This window comes from Ambystoma mexicanum, chromosome 9 (genome assembly GCF_040938575.1).
Source record: "Ambystoma mexicanum isolate Mex_15411 chromosome 9, UKY_AmexF1_1, whole genome shotgun sequence".
NCBI lineage: Eukaryota > Metazoa > Chordata > Amphibia > Caudata > Ambystomatidae > Ambystoma > Ambystoma mexicanum.
In genome coordinates this window covers 1,432,699,304-1,432,717,287 of record NC_090931.1, presented here as the reverse complement: position 1 = coordinate 1,432,717,287, position 17,984 = coordinate 1,432,699,304, and the positions used below count along the sequence as shown (strand labels likewise).

The 17,984-nt window shown below is 42.6% G+C and overlaps 1 protein-coding gene across 2 annotated transcripts in view; it reads left to right on the top strand.

Moving 5' to 3' along the window:
- ZNF142 (zinc finger protein 142) overlaps positions 1-17,984 on the top strand; it is a 210,403-nt gene that overhangs the window by 25,018 nt on the left and 167,401 nt on the right. For both annotated transcript variants that reach the window (XM_069616849.1, XM_069616848.1), the window contains one exon: positions 1,721-1,993. In XM_069616849.1, the coding sequence (XP_069472950.1) occupies positions 1,721-1,993 (273 nt within the window). The remainder of the gene's footprint in view (positions 1-1,720; positions 1,994-17,984) is intronic.

Here is a 17,984-nt window from a genome sequence, read left to right as displayed (position 1 = left end):
CAGTCACTAAGGATTTTTAACTGCATGTCTGGTTCCCTTTCTCTCACCTTCTCTGCTGCCACTTGTCACTAAATGTTGTGTGCCTATCTTTTGATAGTGGATGCACATTTTGTTTATGGGTTGGGACGTGTCCTAGTTGACTTTACTGTATTTATAATGTACTGTGTATTTTGTTCTATGTTAGTTGCTGAAGTATGTATTTGAACTAATAGTTGTAGATGTGTAACATAATTTATTGTGCACATTATTCCAGATATGAGGGATTTTCTATGGATAGGAGTGTGGACTAATTGTACCTTTTTGTTTCAGCCTGCTACCCCTTTCCTGAGAGTTAAGGTGGACTTCTCTGCCACGCTCTACCTTTGCTTTCTTTTTGGCTGGGCGCTTTTGATCCTCCATTAGTGGTTGTACATCTCACAACAGTGGGTTGTAAACAAAAAGCCGTAAAATTATGCAGACGGAAGGGCCGGCTACTGGCATGATTGTAGATTCAAGGGGAGGATGCAGGCTCGAGCCTTGTATACTGACTCAAGGGATGGGTAATGCAAGAGTCAAGTTTCGGTTATTGGAAGAGATTAACTCCTGAGCGAGTGATACTGGGAGGATCACAGGGACAAGGCCATTCTTTTGGAATGGATGTAGACGCGAGGGAGTTATACTGAGAGACATGGAAATGGGACAGAAACTGGACGAGACACCCAGGCCCGGATACTAGGAAAGGATATTAATAGGATCTACAAGCAACAAAATGGTACTGAAAAGAGTGCAGACCCAGGCAGTATTAGTGGGAGGGACACGCACATAAGGGGCAGATATATTTGAAGCTATACAGGTGAAATCTATTGGAACGAATCCAGACATAAGAAGGGCATAATGAAAGAGATGTAGGTGTAAAGAACAGGTACTGAAAAGGCAGCAAGCAAATAAGAATGGAGTAAAGCCAGGGGGAAAGATTATGAAAAGGGATAAAGACATAGTGAAATGATACTTAAAAGGAGTGCAGGCAGAGGGGACAGAGACTGGATGGGGTGGAGATACAGAAAATTATTGAAAGGGATAAAGATCCAGGGAAAGTATAAGAAAAAGGGAATACACAAAAGTAAATGGCCTTGGGCAAGGAATAAAAGCAGAGGTAGGAACACCGGAAGCGAAACAAGGGAACGGGTGCAGACAGCATGCAGGTACAATCAAAGGATACTGGAAGGGGGGTTAGATACGGGGAGGAGATTGTATGTTCTATGTATTGACATTAATGCAGTTGCAACGGGATGATTGTCAAGGGGCGTTCCTTCCTAAAGCCTCAGTGGCACATATCTTACTCGGTGGAACCTTAGTATTCTAAGAACATTTGCTCAAGTACGAGGTCTCGGCCTCCTCATGATTCATCTTCCATGGTGCACAATGGGCACTCGCTAGTAGCCATTATCTAGTAGTAATTGACCTGTGGCGAGTAAGAAATGGTGTGTTGTCTGTATGTATGTATTTGGGGTGGCGATTGACGTCTGTGGCTGTCTAGTAGCTTGCAACTTGAAATCTTTACCCCTACAATCTTCTTTGATTCAATTTTAGAGGTAGGGAAGAGTTCTGTAACTGAGTTGTAAACTATAAAAAAGCCAGAGCTGAAATGATATTGAGGACTGGCTTCCTGCAAATGACATTTGTAGGCTTTGTATAGTTATGTTTCATGTGCCATAAATTGTTGCTTTCTGTTTGAGAGCAGATGGGGATATCTCACAAGAGGACCAGAACAGCCAGGATAATAGAGATCTGGCGGAGGATGGAGCCAGCAGTGCAAGCGACATCCCTCCCCAAGGCAGAATAGAGTCAGCAGTAAAGGAGGATTCTGAGAGCAAGGACAACAGCTCTTCAACTTCATCAGAAGAGGAGCACGCGGAAGAACACATGCAGAGTACACGCAAGGCAGCCAAGGATAAAAAGGCTGCACCCTCAAAAGCAAAGGTGCCACGCACAGCACGGGTTCGTCAGTTCAAAGGTATGGGCACTTGTGTACATTGATGGCTGTTGGACACTGAGGTCTCAGATCATTTTTATTTTTCTTCTTGTTATGGTATAGCTATCTCATATTGACTTGTTTGCAATCTTACAAAACATTAATTATTGTGTTGAAATCCAGTCTTTGCTCGTGCGCTTTCTTTAATTGTGGTGGAAAGGAAAATCAGTGGGTAGACTCGGTCCAAACCTGGAGAGCAATATGCAAAATCTTAAAATTAATTCTATAAATAATGTCAGAATCTCTGGGTAAGATCAGACAGGTTTATAGTGACATTTTCGAATGCCTTTTTTTTATTGACCCTTTTTTACTAATTAAACCCAAAAAAAATATATTCGACATTTCTTTTTCTCCACAAAAAGACATTCGAAATTGTTCATTCGAAATTTTAACTGGATACCAATCCGACAATCGGTGCAAACGACAGTAATACACAAATTAGGGCTTCTCTTTAATAACGCATCCATTGAGACACAAAATTCATTAAACCACATTAACTATACATGTTTCTTTTCTATGTTGGTGAATATTTGTAATATGTCTGTCCTGAAGTTAAAAACTAATTTTAAAATGTTGCACACATACAACGTGGCAATGAAACCTTGTTCCTAACATCAAATGTTACACATAACTGGCCTCTCCGTGGAACAAGTGCATGATATTTAGACTGTTCTCACCCACTAATTGACTGTTAGTGAGAAAATTCCCCTTAACCTGAGAACCACAACACTTTTTGCTGGACTGGACTTTTTTGATTTATTCTCCTGAGTGAGTGGAACTTTTTACCACTCACTTTTTCTTTTACTCTGACTGGGAATCTTATTTTTCTGCTTTTGTGGCGTATGCTTTCCCCCATGTATTTCAATGCAGGCCTCTGTGATTGACTTTTGTGACACACAGTACCCTCTGTGTCACAGAGGAGTCCCTTGTATTCTCTTGTGTGAACTACACCTCCCAAGAGTAGTACGATAACATTTATCTTACTCACCTGGTTCTTCTATCATTCTAGGTACGGTTGGGTCCTTTGTGAGTTTTGCCTTTGGCAGGCTTCTTGTGGGAAGCCCACCCACGCTTCAGTGTACCTGGCAAGGCAGGAAGTGTGGGAGGGTCCTGACACTTCACTGTCCTTTGTTGGTAGGTGTGCCTGGCTGAAACCAGTTCAAACTGGGCAGCTGGCTTTCCTGCAGGACAACCAATCCCCAGGTGGGCTCCAGCATGTAAGGCAAGGTTTTTTGGACCACATGCCGAGTCGACCACTGGAACTTGAAACTTGAAGCAGAACATGAGCAGAGACACCAGCAGCACCTTCAACATCCGTGGAAGTACCGGTGAAGTCCTGCAGCTCTGCGGACCCCGTTTTCAACTCGACAGGCAAGCACCGCCAAGGACGACTTCCTCCCTTGGGCTGGTGGGACCAACTAGCCTCAAGACCTTCTTCAATTTGGGCCATCTCTGATGGCTTGTGAAGTTCCTGAGCTGCAGAACACCAATACCCGGGGTACCTCTAACTTTTGCGAGTGCATCATCTTGCAATCAACAAATCTTGCTGAAACTTCGCAGGCATCCGTGTGGACCTCCAGAAGTAGGAATCCATCACCAAAAGTTCCCTCACCAGAGTTCAGGACCGAGTAATCGAAGAGAATCCAACCAGCGATATTAGTTTCTTCTTGGCGCTAAGAAAAAGGCACCAAAACCACAAACAGCCGCTGGAGTGAGTGCAATCCTTTGCTGCCGATCCCTTCTCTCGAGTGCGGCCCCGGAAGCCCACCGAAGTCCCCCCAACCTCCTCTTTCGTGACCACGACCATGGTTCATAAATCATCGTTGCATCAGGAAGGCGACCAGCTACATTTTCAACTTCACTCTTCAGGTACTCACTCTTCAGGTACTATGGGGCTTGGATTACACTTACCTTAGGCCATTTTCAGTGCTCCTTTGCTCATAGAGTGAGTGCTGTTTTTTCAATTGGTAGTTGACCTCAACTTCACTGTGCAGGTCTTGCAACCTGTATTCCTACAGGAAGGCTCAAACAACTGACTGGTTACTTAACATTTCTCTGAAGATTTTCATCAGAACTGGTGCTGTTCATTTGACTGTGGCTTTGCTGGTTTCCCAATGGTCTGTCTTCTTGATCCTACTGCATTTGGCAATGCTGGTTCCTCCATAAACTTAATTTGTGAACACTTTTTTAGTTGGTAAACTGCCTATATGCCTCTTGGAGAGTGTACACTGTTACTAGTTGCTAGCTGTGTTCTGTCTAACCTTTACTTCCCCTTAACCTGAATTTTGCGAAGGTGACACTTATAAGTGGTTTTACTGACCTTAACCGAAGTCGCTCTGTGTGCTGGATATGATAAGTATATGAAAAGTTACTCATCTGCATTATTGTTCCTTTTTATAATCGTATTCCTTTTCTAATTTAATGTTGTTATTCGTGGTTGCTGCATTTTAAATTTGTTTGTGTGTGTATATATAAATATATTTTAATATAACCTTAAGTGTTTTCTTGGGTCTCTGTATGTACTGATTTCTTTGTACTGCTCTAGAGCTCACGTAACTCCCTCGTAAGACAAGGCTGGCTTCGCAGCCACTCTACCGACCTGTGTAGTACAAGCCTATATTAAGAGTTGGGTCCCTAATACCAAGAGATGTCTTATGAAGTCTAACCCCAGTTGGACTTTAGAAAAACATACCTACCACTATCTTCACAGAAATGCGTTTAATACGCCTCTTTGGATGGAAGTCTCCATGGTTCTTTTTAATGGTTGTTTCTAAGCAAGCAGGTGCTTAAATGTGTTTATTACATGAATCCCTGTGACAAAATCGTGCTCCAGCCAGAAAAATGAGGGGGAGCCAAGGATTCTATGCACTGTGCCCAAACGTGTACCAAGCCTTGGCCCCAAAGTGTTTGCCATAAAGGTAAATGGATAAAAGTAGACTGTATACATAAGTTGACTCTGGTTTAGTAGCATTTGCCAAGGACAATATGTGCTCTCCAGAGATGTTATCAACAGTAGAAACTTCCAAACAATATGGTAAGAACTATGATAAAAATGATGACCAGAAAGGGTCTATAAAAATAAAACTATGCTAAAAATACAGTTGTTTAACATATGAATCTCCCACTGCTGCAAGAGCAAACACACAGGAATGCAGGCTGAATATATTCATATATGCAGGCAGACAAACTGCCAGTTTTACAGCTGGACGGATATCACAAATAGGCACACAGAACTATAATAATGACATTAATATCTTTGGCCAAGTTACAGAAAGGGGGCGGGCGGACCCATGTGTTTAGGATAAGGGTGTGTGACACAAAGAGGATTTGAAACTAAAACCTAAAACGTTTACCAGGACAAATATAAAGGGTACAAGGAAATTCCCTAGGTGCAATACTCGCCACTGCTGATTAAACTCTTACTTTAATATCTAGAATACATGCCGAATAAATCGTGAAAAAATGAGTGCACAATACATTTCTTTAAGCCAATAATTATTGCTAAGAATACTTAATAAAACATTTAATGAGACAGGGCAAAAAACAGAAGCACTCATACAAATCGCGTATATATTAAATCACATTCACCTAGAAGTCGACGGGTACCAAAGAAACAACAGGGAGATTTGTGTAATGAAGAGTTCATTTTACATTACGCATGCATTTATGATTCTCTATTTCAATGCATTAGTACTGAGTACTTAATCTATCCCTTCACTGAGTATTATCGCAGTGAAATGATAGGTTAATGTTCCATCTAGTTTTGGTTGCGATTCCCCTAGAAAGGGGTTAAGCCTTCATCAGAGCCTAACATCAGCTAGGTGAGTGGAGAAGAACATGAATGAAAAGTCACTTTCAGAACCAATGGATAAATTGGTTTAATGGAAAGCTGGTAGTAGAGGGTGGGGGTGAGGACGAGATCGTCTTCTGAGGGGCGGGGTGGGATCAGGGGACGGCCAGAATAGGATATTTTGCCATTTTAAGACTCTCGGGTTGTGACATGTCAGGTAAACAGTTTTGGTATTAGTCCGTTCTTTGTCATAGTGTAAAAGTGTTGGAAAAGGAGGTGGGCTAACATTTCTAGATATCCTACGGGGTAGAATGGGGAAAAGATGTCATAAGGTTGGGAGTGGTTGGTCAACCCAGAAGGGTGAGATTGGTAGGGTTTGTGAAACAAATGGGAATGACTGGGATTATTATCGTGAAATGAACAGGGTGGATTGTGGGAACGGTAGTATTTTGTCAAAGTAGACTGGGAGTTCGGGAAAGAATAATCATAGGGACGTGGAGAAGAATGATTAGGAGTATTCGGGTAGCAAACAGGAAAACAGGGATTCTTAGAGTTGTGGTTTTCGAGTGCAACAGGGTTTGGGCTCCTATGGGATTTACCAGATATTGAGTGGTTGTTGGATTTGGATAAGGGAGGTTCTTTGGGTGGAAGGAAGGGAGGTAAATGTGGAACAACCTACAAAAGCCTCAGGGGCTTCGTCCTCCTCGACTTCGTCCCTTGTATAGTACCGTGTCTCACCTGGGGTATTCCAAAAGCATAACCCCGGGCTCCCCTACCCAGATGATCCGCCCCCAGGGTTGGTATCTGAGAGCACCAGCCTTTTCATGGCCACCTGAATAAGAGATTCTCGGAGTCTACTTGGGAGAATACCCTCGGGTTTCTTAGAGAAGAAACAGGTTATGAGTGCTTTCCTGAAGGTGAGGTGATCCTCTATGCAGCGGGTAATTACTGGGAGAGAGTTCCAGATTGTGGGTGCTTGTACTGAGAAGGAGGTACCCCAAAAACATGGGTTGATTTGGGCACTGGAATTATGAATAGAAGTGCGGAGCCAGATCTGAGGTTTATTTTCAGGTTTATTTTCAGCCTGTAGTGAGTACGTTGTTGCTGAATGTATTCAGGTCCTTTGTTGTAGAAGGTTTGGTGAGCGATGCACATCACCTTGAAGGAAGCTCTTCTAACGATCAGGAGCCAGTGAAGGAGGGCAGGGGAAATGTGTTCTCTAGGACCTAAAGTTAGGAGTCTTCTCATAGCAATGTTTTGCACTCGTTGGAATTTTGTCAACTGTGAGGCAGGGGGGTCGGGGGGGGGGGTTCCAAGTATAGTGCGTGGCATAGTCATATCTGTATATATGTTGCTCTTGTCCAGGGAATGTCAGATCAGAGATGGTCACTTAGTGAAGTGACCCTCTCTCATCTAACATTCCCTGGTCTATTTTCCCACTAAACAATTCTGGGTCAATAAACATGCTGGTTTTCTAGTTCAAAATCAAATATAAAAGAAAGTGGCGTTTCCCCTTATGCAGGGGAAATCACCCCAATGAGATCTATGAACGTTGATAACTTGTTTTCACAATTGGGTTTGCCTGTCTGACGTCTCACTAAAACCGTGCACGCATGCAGTCACACGAGATATCCAGTCAATGTATTTCTAACATTTATAATCCTAAATAATACAACATCATCTCTAAGCAGCACCCTTGATTCTTTTTTTAACAACTTTATTTAAAGTCGGTTGCAACAGCGTATTTACAGAAATCTGTGATAAGACCATGTTGAAGTTGCGTCTTAATTTACAATCCCCTCCCATTTCTCTTGACGTCACTTCAGTCTGCCGTTTGGGTCTCCCCTTTTCTAGGAGTGTAGGGTTGGCTTTGGCAGCTTCGGTTTAAAGGTGAGTGCCGAGAATTCACGGTCGGATTCCAGGACGGGGCACCAACAGTCTGTAAAGCGATGCAGAGTTCCTTCTTTCGTAGCTGTGACCTTTTCTGCTACTAAGATGTCCCAGACTTTTAACCACCACAGAGCTCTCGCACGATTTTCCACCTCCGGGCTATGGTAATTTTCGCTGCCAGGAGGAGTTGGGTTACCAATCTCGCAGTTAGTCATTTCCTTGGGTAGCTGTCTGCTAGTGGGTCCACTGGTAGTCTGCAATGCGTGATTGCTTCGATGGTCTGGAGCACCTCTTCCCAGAACTTTCCCCCGCCACTGGGCAGTCCCACCACATGTGGAGATATGTACCCCGCGCCCCACACTGTCTCCAGCACTCTGGGCTCTGCAAACTAAGTGATGCAGGCGCTTTAGAGGGTAGTACCACCGATAGAGTAATTTAAGTGTGCATTCTTTGTTCGTTACACATCTTGCGGCTTTACTGTTCCTCTGTTCCTTAACCAGATGTCTATCCATGTGTGGTCTTCTATCGGGTGGCCCAGGTCCTTTTCCCATTAGGCCATGTAGTGGGGGGCTGGGGGGGTTCGACCAGCATGTCCTCTTGTAACAGTTTATATAGCCTTGAGACAAGGCCTCTTCTTGAGACCTCCTGTAATGTTAATACTATGGGTCGCAAGGTTCTAGTGGCTTCCCGCTTAATGTACGGTTGGAGATCCAATGGCAGATCTGTGTGTATGCAAACCTGTCCGTTTCCAATAGAACACTTTTGGCCTTGCATTCCTCAATGTTAAGGGGGTGCCCCCCTCGCACAGTTGTGAAATCGGCTTCAGCCCTCCTTGTTTCCAGTTCTTGAAATTGGTCACTACTAGGCCTGGAGTGAACCTTTTGGTTTTGTAGGACTGAAGAGTTCGGCTCAGCCCTTTTAGGATCCTTTTCTTTCGTAGGGCCCATTCCCAGACCCTCCAAGTCATTCTCGTTGAGGAGAGGATTGTTGTCGAATGCCTGCGTGCGGGCCCCAAGGCATGCAGCAGGGAGCTTAGTGGAGGAGAGCATCTGGCTTGTTCTATGATTGCCCATTTCGCGGTGAGTGGGGACTGACTAAGCCTCCGTGTTTTGTTAGTTGCGCCGCCACGTAGTAATAGCGTAGGTTTGGTCATCCCATCCGCCCCATTTTGCCACCCCTGTGATTACTGCCCTTGGGGTTCAAGCCTTTCCTTTCTTCCATATGAACCGGGAGATTAACTTTTGGGGGCGCAGGAGTGGTTTCACAGGGACTGGCAGGGTTCAGCATACGTAGAAGAATCTAGGTAAAAGATTCATTTTGCAGGATATGATTCTTCCTAGCAGGGAGATTTCCTTACCTGCCCATCTGTTGAGGTCTGCTTTTAAGTCGTTGTACAGGGGGGTGAACTTTGCTACATAGAGGCAATGTGATTTGTATTCCCAAGTACTTTACTGCTTTCGTGTTCCATGCCATAGGGCATATTTGGCGCAGATCGTTTATAGTGTTCTCAGGCATCTCTATCGCCAAGGCCCCTGATTTGGGGTAGTTGCCAGAAAATCCTGCCACCTGTTCGGATCGGTCCAGTTCGGTAAGGGATTCCGGTAGAGAGGAGACACTATCTGTAAGAGGGAGCATTACGTCATCTGCATAGAGGGATACCTTGTATTGTTCGCTTTTATGTCCACTCCTCTAAACTTTTACATAAATAGCACATTACAACTTGTATTAATCCAATATCAAAAATAAGTATTGGTGTCATAGAAAAGTTGCATAGACAAATGACATTAATGTAAAGTTTCTAGCATATGCAAAAAACAATGATAGATTGCATTAGGATCTGTAGGCATGTGTTTATGGAAACTGGGCTACTTATTGTATACTCTGTGTATCCACGTCAGTCTGATTTTTTCTGGAAGGACAACTATGCGCCCCCCACCCCCCAAAATTACTTGAATTGCTTTGGTGTATTTAGTTAGGAGACCACTCGCATCCACACAAAATCACTGGCTAAATCTTAGTGTTTATTTGGAACTGCATATTTTCCATAGCAATGAAAATGCTAAACTCCCTTCCATTCCAATATGTCTTTTTACATATCTATGGCGTTCACAGGTTATTTGTCAATTCTCCATTTAGGCTATGAAGAGTGGCTACCGATTTAACAGCCTATGGTGTTGACTATACCTGTGAACATTGCTACACAGGATTCAATTTATATTAGCTAGCATTTAAAAGATGTTACACTCTGAGCGCTGGAAAAGCTCCTTGTTTTACACAGCACACACAAAGTCCAGAGAGAGCATGTTTGTTCTTATAGAAATATAATCTCTTGCAGCTTTAAAAACGGCAAAAATAGGAAATAGCTCACACTAACAAGCTACAATATCCTGTTCTGGTTCTGTAATTCATCAACCCATGCACTCTGTGCCGAGAAACAAGTAAAATCTCACTTGGCTTTAAATATAGTGTGAAAGCACTGTTGTAAAATATCAACATATGCTATTTGGAATGAGTTCTCCCCAGTGAAAACCACCTTCCCAGCTCCCTTCCACTCCAGAGACTTGGCAGGGCAATGATTTTAGGGGAGTTATCTAATTACATTTGGGAAGTTTTCATACTCGCTTTGAAATAATTCTTTAAGGCCTAGAACCAGCAGAGACCCTTGAGTGTTCCCATGGAATTCAGTCAGCTGGACTCTCTTGGTCTCTTCATCCCTTTTTCAGGAAAGTAGGTCTGCCTTAGGGTAAATTTAAACAACCCAGATCGTCAGGAATCGCTGCCAGTTTCTAATTGCTCATCCGTCCACTGCTGTCATTGAATATTCCAGAGATTTTTGATTTTTTTCAAAAAAACTTTTTTTTTTTTTATTTCAATTAAAATATTTTTATTTCTATTTGCATGCACACTGCCATTACAGTTTATTATGCATTAGACTTTTATTTAATATTTATTAGTTGTGCTAACGGATGTAGACATTCTCTAGGACACATAGCAAGCGCTTGCCTTATTTAATACAAGGACTACCATTACCACAATTCCATGCACTAAATTCAACCACATGACTGAGTCATGTGACACATTTTTAGGTTCTTTTCTCTAAACACATGGAAGGAATGAACTGCACAACACTGATTTCGTGAAGCGTTTGGACTTTGGCCACAGTGGGGAACCAGCCCCTGAACTCACAGGTATGGGCTTGACAGTACCTTCAGAGTATCTCACTGTTAGAACGATTTTCACAAATATTCATGTTATTTGACCCATCTGCGGAATTGGGTTTTGATGCATTGTCTTTCCTTGGCAGTTGCAACGTTTGAACAAACTCCCATGTTCTGGGAATGTACCACACTGTATCAGTAACAGAGACTGCTTCAGGTATTGCTGTCCATTATTTTTACGCATTTGGATTTTTTTGACAACCCATTCAAGTCATAAGTCGATCTCTTGTCAAGGCTACTCATGCCTTGGGCTTCTTTGTTTATGTATTTTTCAGTTATTTGCCGCTTATTTTCTTGAGGAGAATCAACTACTTTAGAATTGGCCCATATATCTGCCCCCCAGGAGGGCTTGGGTTTTCCAACGCAGTTTGAATAACATACGGTAAAACATTTATTCATTCTAACATTTATATCACACACGGGTGACAATGTAACAATACATTTTACCACCATGAGGCGCATGAGGGATGAGCATTTTGATCCTTGGCACAATAGTTTGTTACCTTTGCACTATACGTGTACATGGGATTAACTAATTGTAAAAATGTACCAGTTGTTTATTCATTTAGGATTCAGGCTTATGGTTTTTTTTTTTTTTTTTCTTCTCTCTTTTTTACATATTATTTTGTTTTCATCATATGGACATTCACATATTGGTTCTTCGACCGCGATTTTTTGGTTCGACAATATATGGTAATAAATCAAATGTTTTTTATTTACTCCTTATTTACTTGGAATATGTTTAACATTGAAATGGTTGCTTTGCTCTTTGACATGATGTAATGTACATATGGGCTTTTTTCTTTCTTGTTTGCATTTCTCTTCTTTAACCCTGGCCTCCTCTTCTTCCTCTGCTGGTTAATTTTGTTTAAATTTCAAATGTTCTTATCTTTATGGCATGATTACATAATATATTGCTGTATTTGAATGCATATGAATCATACTAACACCACAGTCTTGCCTTGAAAAAGACCCGTTGTTCGGGGTCGAAACACGTGTCGGCAGTCTTGTTTTTGCATCATTTCATAAAATCTGTTTCAACCGCGTATTTTGACTGAAGAATCTACTTGCTTTGGACTCTTTGTTTCACCGTATCTGTTGTCCAGTTACACACTCAAATTGAATAGGACATTTACCATTTGCTCAGGGCTGCGCAATCATTTAGAGGTGACAATTTCAAGTGTTTCTGCCTTAGGGTAATGTTTTTCAGACTCATCAGTCTGTTCCATATACAGATCTTATCCAAGTGCGGTAGTTATCCATTGCGACATGTGCTATCCTTCTATGCAGCCTCTATTCCCTTCATGTTTTTACTTGTACAGTGGTAATTTTTCCCACACTCATCATTGTTTCGCTTTTTGATTGATCAAACCTTTCCATCGGCTTGCTTATTAGTCAGACACACCCAGCAAACGCACATCACCAATCTTCATAAAATGATCATATTTTCAATACAGGTGAAAAATGTTAGGGTTACCTGCTCTCATACTTTTGAATTAGTCATGTTTGTTCCATATTTAATTGTGGCACATAACGCATCGTTGAAATATAGATTTCTGGTTTCCCTATCCCAGATGGACATGGAGACTTGAATGTATACAATCAAATATTTGTCAATATTTCTAATTGTATCAATTGTAATCGTCCTACAAATGTCAAATTTAGACCAAGGCCCTGATGATCCCTTCCTGTAGATTCTGAGTCATGTGGCTGTGGATTTATATAAAAAAAGTTTTTTTAATTCATGAATAATGTTGATTCCAATGGCGCATTATATTTCTGCAGCAAAGTTGAATTGTTTAGACTTGTGAAACCCAGTGCTAGGATCATAATTCATGCCAACTGCAGTCAGAAGCACCATTATCTGTTTTCCATTACTGGGCATCTGGTCAGCTTTATTGCCTTAACTGATGTCAAAAAGTGAAATCTTCCAGCCTTTGAAGTTGGAATTGGCTTCTCACAGGTTAGGTTGTCATGTTATTATTTTCTGATTAGGGCACTATGGATTCATCCTTGGTGGAATTTAAAAATGTATTATTAAGAATATTCTCTTGAAGGTGGGTGGGAGGATCCATTTACTCGAGGATCTTTCCATGTGGCCGTTTGGTCTGTGAAGCTTAATGCGTTCATGGAAGGAAAGATAAACTAAGCGTGCGCATTCAAAAAGGATAATCTCCTGGGACACCTAACCTTGCATTCCATTTGATCATGTATGCAACCTTACCTTCCCTTTGATCATGTATGCAGGGTTAAACAGGAGAAATGAGTTTGTCTGAGATTTCACCAGAGAGCTAACCAGCATTGCCAAAGACCACAATAGAAAACCACTGATTATTTTATCATTGTGCACGTACAAATCCTTGTACAATCACAATAGGCTTCTACATGTATGTATACCCATATCACTCCTCTATATATTCTTGAAAGAATAAACCAAGCTTTCAGTTGCTAATGGAAAATGAAATACACTGTTTGCATTGGAACATTTGTGACACCTTAGCTCCTTTTCGCACTTTAGGATATACAGTTGCATTTTTTTGGTGTGTTCTAGAGCTGGCCAAACAAGTGTTGCTGTGAGCACACACCTTCATTTTAAGTTTTGACTTAGGTTGTGCTGAAATTACTGTATATAAGCCAGAACTATGGTCCTGGGAAGTAAAGATAGGCGAGAGATGAGATATCAAGTGTGGCACACAATCTGTGGTTTGGTTATTTATCCATCCATTTACTGCCTATGGCCAGGCTATGCGCTATTGACATTCCCACCCATTTCCAGCCCTCCCTGCCAAATGCGCATCTTGCAGGGATCTCTTTGAGTTTAGCTCTCTCGTCTCTAAACTGCCTTCTGAAAAGTAATGGCTTAATTGCAGATATTATCCAGCTAAACCATTCACGTGATTTATAAGCAGTATCTCTGTCCTTTTAGCTGTTATTTGCACTGAATTTGTGTTAAAACAGTAATTGGCAAAGCCAACAGTTTTAGCTCTTGTAGAGGCATTAGATGGGCATGTGACATGCACTGGCATAATATGCTCTGGTAGCCATATACTACCATTATGGCAGTGACTGAAAAATGTGGATTCCATGCCTACACGAAAGCTAAAACTGTTGGCTTTGCTAATGCTTGTTTCAGGTGGGAGGCGGTGTGAAGGCATCATGAAGCAAGACACAGTCAACAGATTCAATGTTAAAACAAAAAGGTTTTAACTTAAATATCGGAATGTTTGAAGGCCTAGCTTGCCCTTTGCTAAGGTGGGATTTCCCTACCTAATGAAACTAAGGAAAGTCTGAGTCAGAAAGTTCAACAAAAGCCTGTTTGTGTCCCAAACCTATACTTGCCCTCACAACTAAAGCTAAACAATGTGCCACAACTAAAACTAAAGCTAAACAATGTGTAGGGATGTCAGCAATAAAAGAAAGGGTTCCAAATACAGTTCTGAGCTTCTTTCAGCTCCAGGCTTACCGTTCAAAGCAGTTCCACAAAACTCACGAAGATCCCTTCCCCAAGTTCAAAGCAGTTCCACAAAGTCTCTGGGATCCCTTCCCCAAGGTTAAGATGGAAGGTTCAAGTTCACAAAGGATTGGGATTCACCCCAATCTTCTTATGGGTAATCTTCCCTGGTTCACCAACTCACGCCTCTTACAACACAAGTCTTTCCATGTATACTTTCATTGACTTTAACGTCAACACTCTCGACTCTTGTTTTCCTTTTGCTTTTTCATTCTAGGCACATGGTCTAGGTGCTGTTGTCGGACCACACGGTCCACCCATTACAGGTCATGCAACCAATACCCCTATTCTATCTATTTTACTAAGAGTTGTCCACTGCTTTCCTTTGACAATGATTGGTATTTCTTTTATTTTCTGCCAACACCGTATTGTGGCTAGCTTGGGCACCATTTGCTGGATTCAGTGGTCGAAGTGTAAGAAAAGAAGTAGTGGAACTATGTTTCCTGCTAGCCTGCCCCGCTCCCCATCGCCCTGCACCCTCCCACACACAATACAAACCGCCAACCACATTTGTCTGCTGTTTAAGGGAATGTTCAGTGCAGTGCACTGAAAGTGCAAGTTTCAACCTCTTCCTACACTGTTATTTTAAAACGAAACCGTTCCGGAACGGTTTCTTTTTAAAATAAAAGTATAGGAGCAGTAAAACTTAATTTTAAAAAGTAGAGGAGCACCGCTCCCGACCGTTCCTGCTCACTTCGACCACTGGCTGGATTACACTTTTGATACTTCTCTGGGTCTTGCCAATACAGGATTTCTCTTAATTTGTAGTTCCTTGAGCACTTGATTTGAGCACTTGACTTGTGTTAATACTTGTTTCTCTTCTCACGCCCTTCATGTGACTTCTCTTGTTTTGCCAACACTTGTATTTCATTCACTTCATTCTGTGGTATTTGCCACCTGCACAACGTTGCTTTTATTCCATTCGAAACGGATCTACGTGATTTGTCCACGGGTAAATTACCTGCGACGGAAATGTTTGTATGGGAAATGTACGCAATACAAAATGTTTGTACATTTCCCATGCAAACATTTCCATTACAAAAGCATACAGACATACACCCACAACACACCCCAAACATACCCCCACTACCTTACTTACCTTTCCTTTGTGCTGTGTCCCTGCAGCGCTGGTTCCATTTCCCTTCCGTGATCGGGAACCGGCGCCACAGGTTCCCTTTCCTTTCCTTTTCTTTTTGAGCATCTGCAGGGGTTTCCCCCGCTCACTATACTGTACAGTGTAGTGAGCAGGGTGTTGCTGGGGACACCCGCCCGCACCCTGCAGACTTTAAAAAAAAAAAAACCCAGACCGACCCCCACCAAAAGACCTAAACACACACCACCAATAGTTCGAACTTTTCGTAGTTAGAACTTTTTGTGGTGTGTGTTTTAGGTCTTTTGGTGAGGTTGGTGAGGTCGGTCATTTCGGGTTGGGTAATTCCGTCCTACCCTCCAAAACATATTATCTGTTCTGTCTGTGTGCATCTTTGAGAAATGCTTATTCAGTCATACTCCTTAGTTACTTTAATTTTGTATGGTATTCATTAATGCTTTCAGTTCGTTCGGTATTCAAAACTCCTCTGTTTCACCCATGAAACCATCTTCAGTTAATTTTAGGACTATACGCACTTGCCTCCGTATTAAAAGTGCTTATTACAGTTTCCCCAATTCACTCTTGCAATTGTCTGAGGTCTTGTTCCAACATTATATTGAGATATAATTTCTCATTGTTGGTGTACTGATAGATGACTCATGCTTCTGGTTAGATCACCAAGACTCTCCATTTTTTAACCCCCATGGGCGAAAGGATTGGTCACTGGGGGCCTGCGAGTAACCTGAGGGTGTTCTCACTTGTAGACTCCAGAGTTTCTTTGTTCAGGTGGCCAAGGGAGGGTCATTGCGCTTGGGTCCCAACCCTGGGGGTCAACAAGCGAGGGATACTCACCTGGGTAAGGGATCTCTGGGGACCTTGGGGAGAACACCTAAAGGTGAAACATGGTATTCCCCCTCCCCTGCTTAAACTTCCTTACCTGACATCCCCTCTGCCTTTGTAGGTTACTGTTATACCACCTCCCCACAACTTTATCCCTTAATGGAATCCAAACCTTGGCTATCAACCAGGACGGACCAAATTCAACCTTGCATAACACCCCTTCTGTATCAAACGCCTTTCAAAAATCAGCTTTTTATTACTACAGAAGGAAATGCCAACCTCATAGTTTTTGTTCCCCTTCACCTAACCACATTTTATATAATTTTTCTACAAACGCTAAAACACTACAGCTCCCATAATTCCTCCCTACTGCTTTTTCCCAAAGTCACTGAGATGAGGAAGAGGCTAATTGGAGCCATGAAGATTACCTATAGGAAACAATGTACCATAGATTCCTATGAGCCGTCTCCATCTTGTCCCATAAACAAGGTCAGTCAGAGTCAGCAGGGCTGGGCAATCCCTCACACCTGACTCCTGTTAATTCTCCCAGCAAGTATAAAAGATGGAGCTCGCAAGCACACTCTGAGCGAGTTGGGGGTGCTGGATGGTGCACAGAGGCTAGAAGAGAACAACAGTTGGAGGGATCCTGGAGAGCCTGGAAGGCCCGCAAGACGCTGAGCCTGTGAGTACAGGGAAGGCTGTAGTGTGGCGAGGGAGTTGTGCCTCCAGGGAGCCAAACCAGGGGCAGCTGGGGTTACCTGGCTGGCAGTGCCCAAACCAGAGCTCCTCCCCTGGGGCTTAAGCCCAGGCCTTGTACTCAGGAAACATCCCATTTAAAACCCTGCAGCTCCCCTAACCATTAGAATGCTGTTTTAGGCAAGCTGGCAAAGTGGTAGCGAAATAAGAATGCTGCATTGTGCGACTTGAAGTCCAGATAAATGTTTCTGTTCTGGTAACTGCTGAGCGAGCCGATGCTAGCTTGAAGGGCAGAAAGCCAGAGGTTTTTATGAGTTGTGGAGAAGTCTCAAGAAAGCCAAGCAAAGGAACCGTGCTTGCAACAAGCCGCTGATAACATGAGCTGGAAGTCGTCCTTCTGGGGAACCTTGATGAGAAGCCTGCTTCCCTCCCAGTGAATGATTGAATTGGGGAGGTTTGATAAAGCTATGAGTAAAGGCACCTTCAATTCGAACATGTGAACAATATTAGCACACAGCTGGTGAGTGATCTCAAGAGAAGAAGGGCCCGGTTGTTTTTGTTTGAAAGTAACTGTATCATGATAAGGTTGCGCCTAATACGGCAACCGCGAGTAATGAAAGATCAACGCTTTAAAGAGACAGTGCTATACAATATACACAGGGTGGTCCTGCTGGTGGATGCAGCACAGTCGAAAGTCTCTGTAGTAACATGCCTGAATAGAAGAAACTATTCAACTATGTAAAGATGAAAGGGATTGTTGGAAATAGAAAATAAGGTGGATTCAAGCGTGCGCCTGATCGAGGGGAGCTTGTGTGAGCTGGAGAAAAACTTTTCAAGCCTGAGCCTGACTGAGGGAGCCTGATGTGGAAGGCCTTAGCCCGACTGAGGGAGGCTGATGTGATAGATCTGAGATAGATAGGTCTGAGCCGACTGATGGA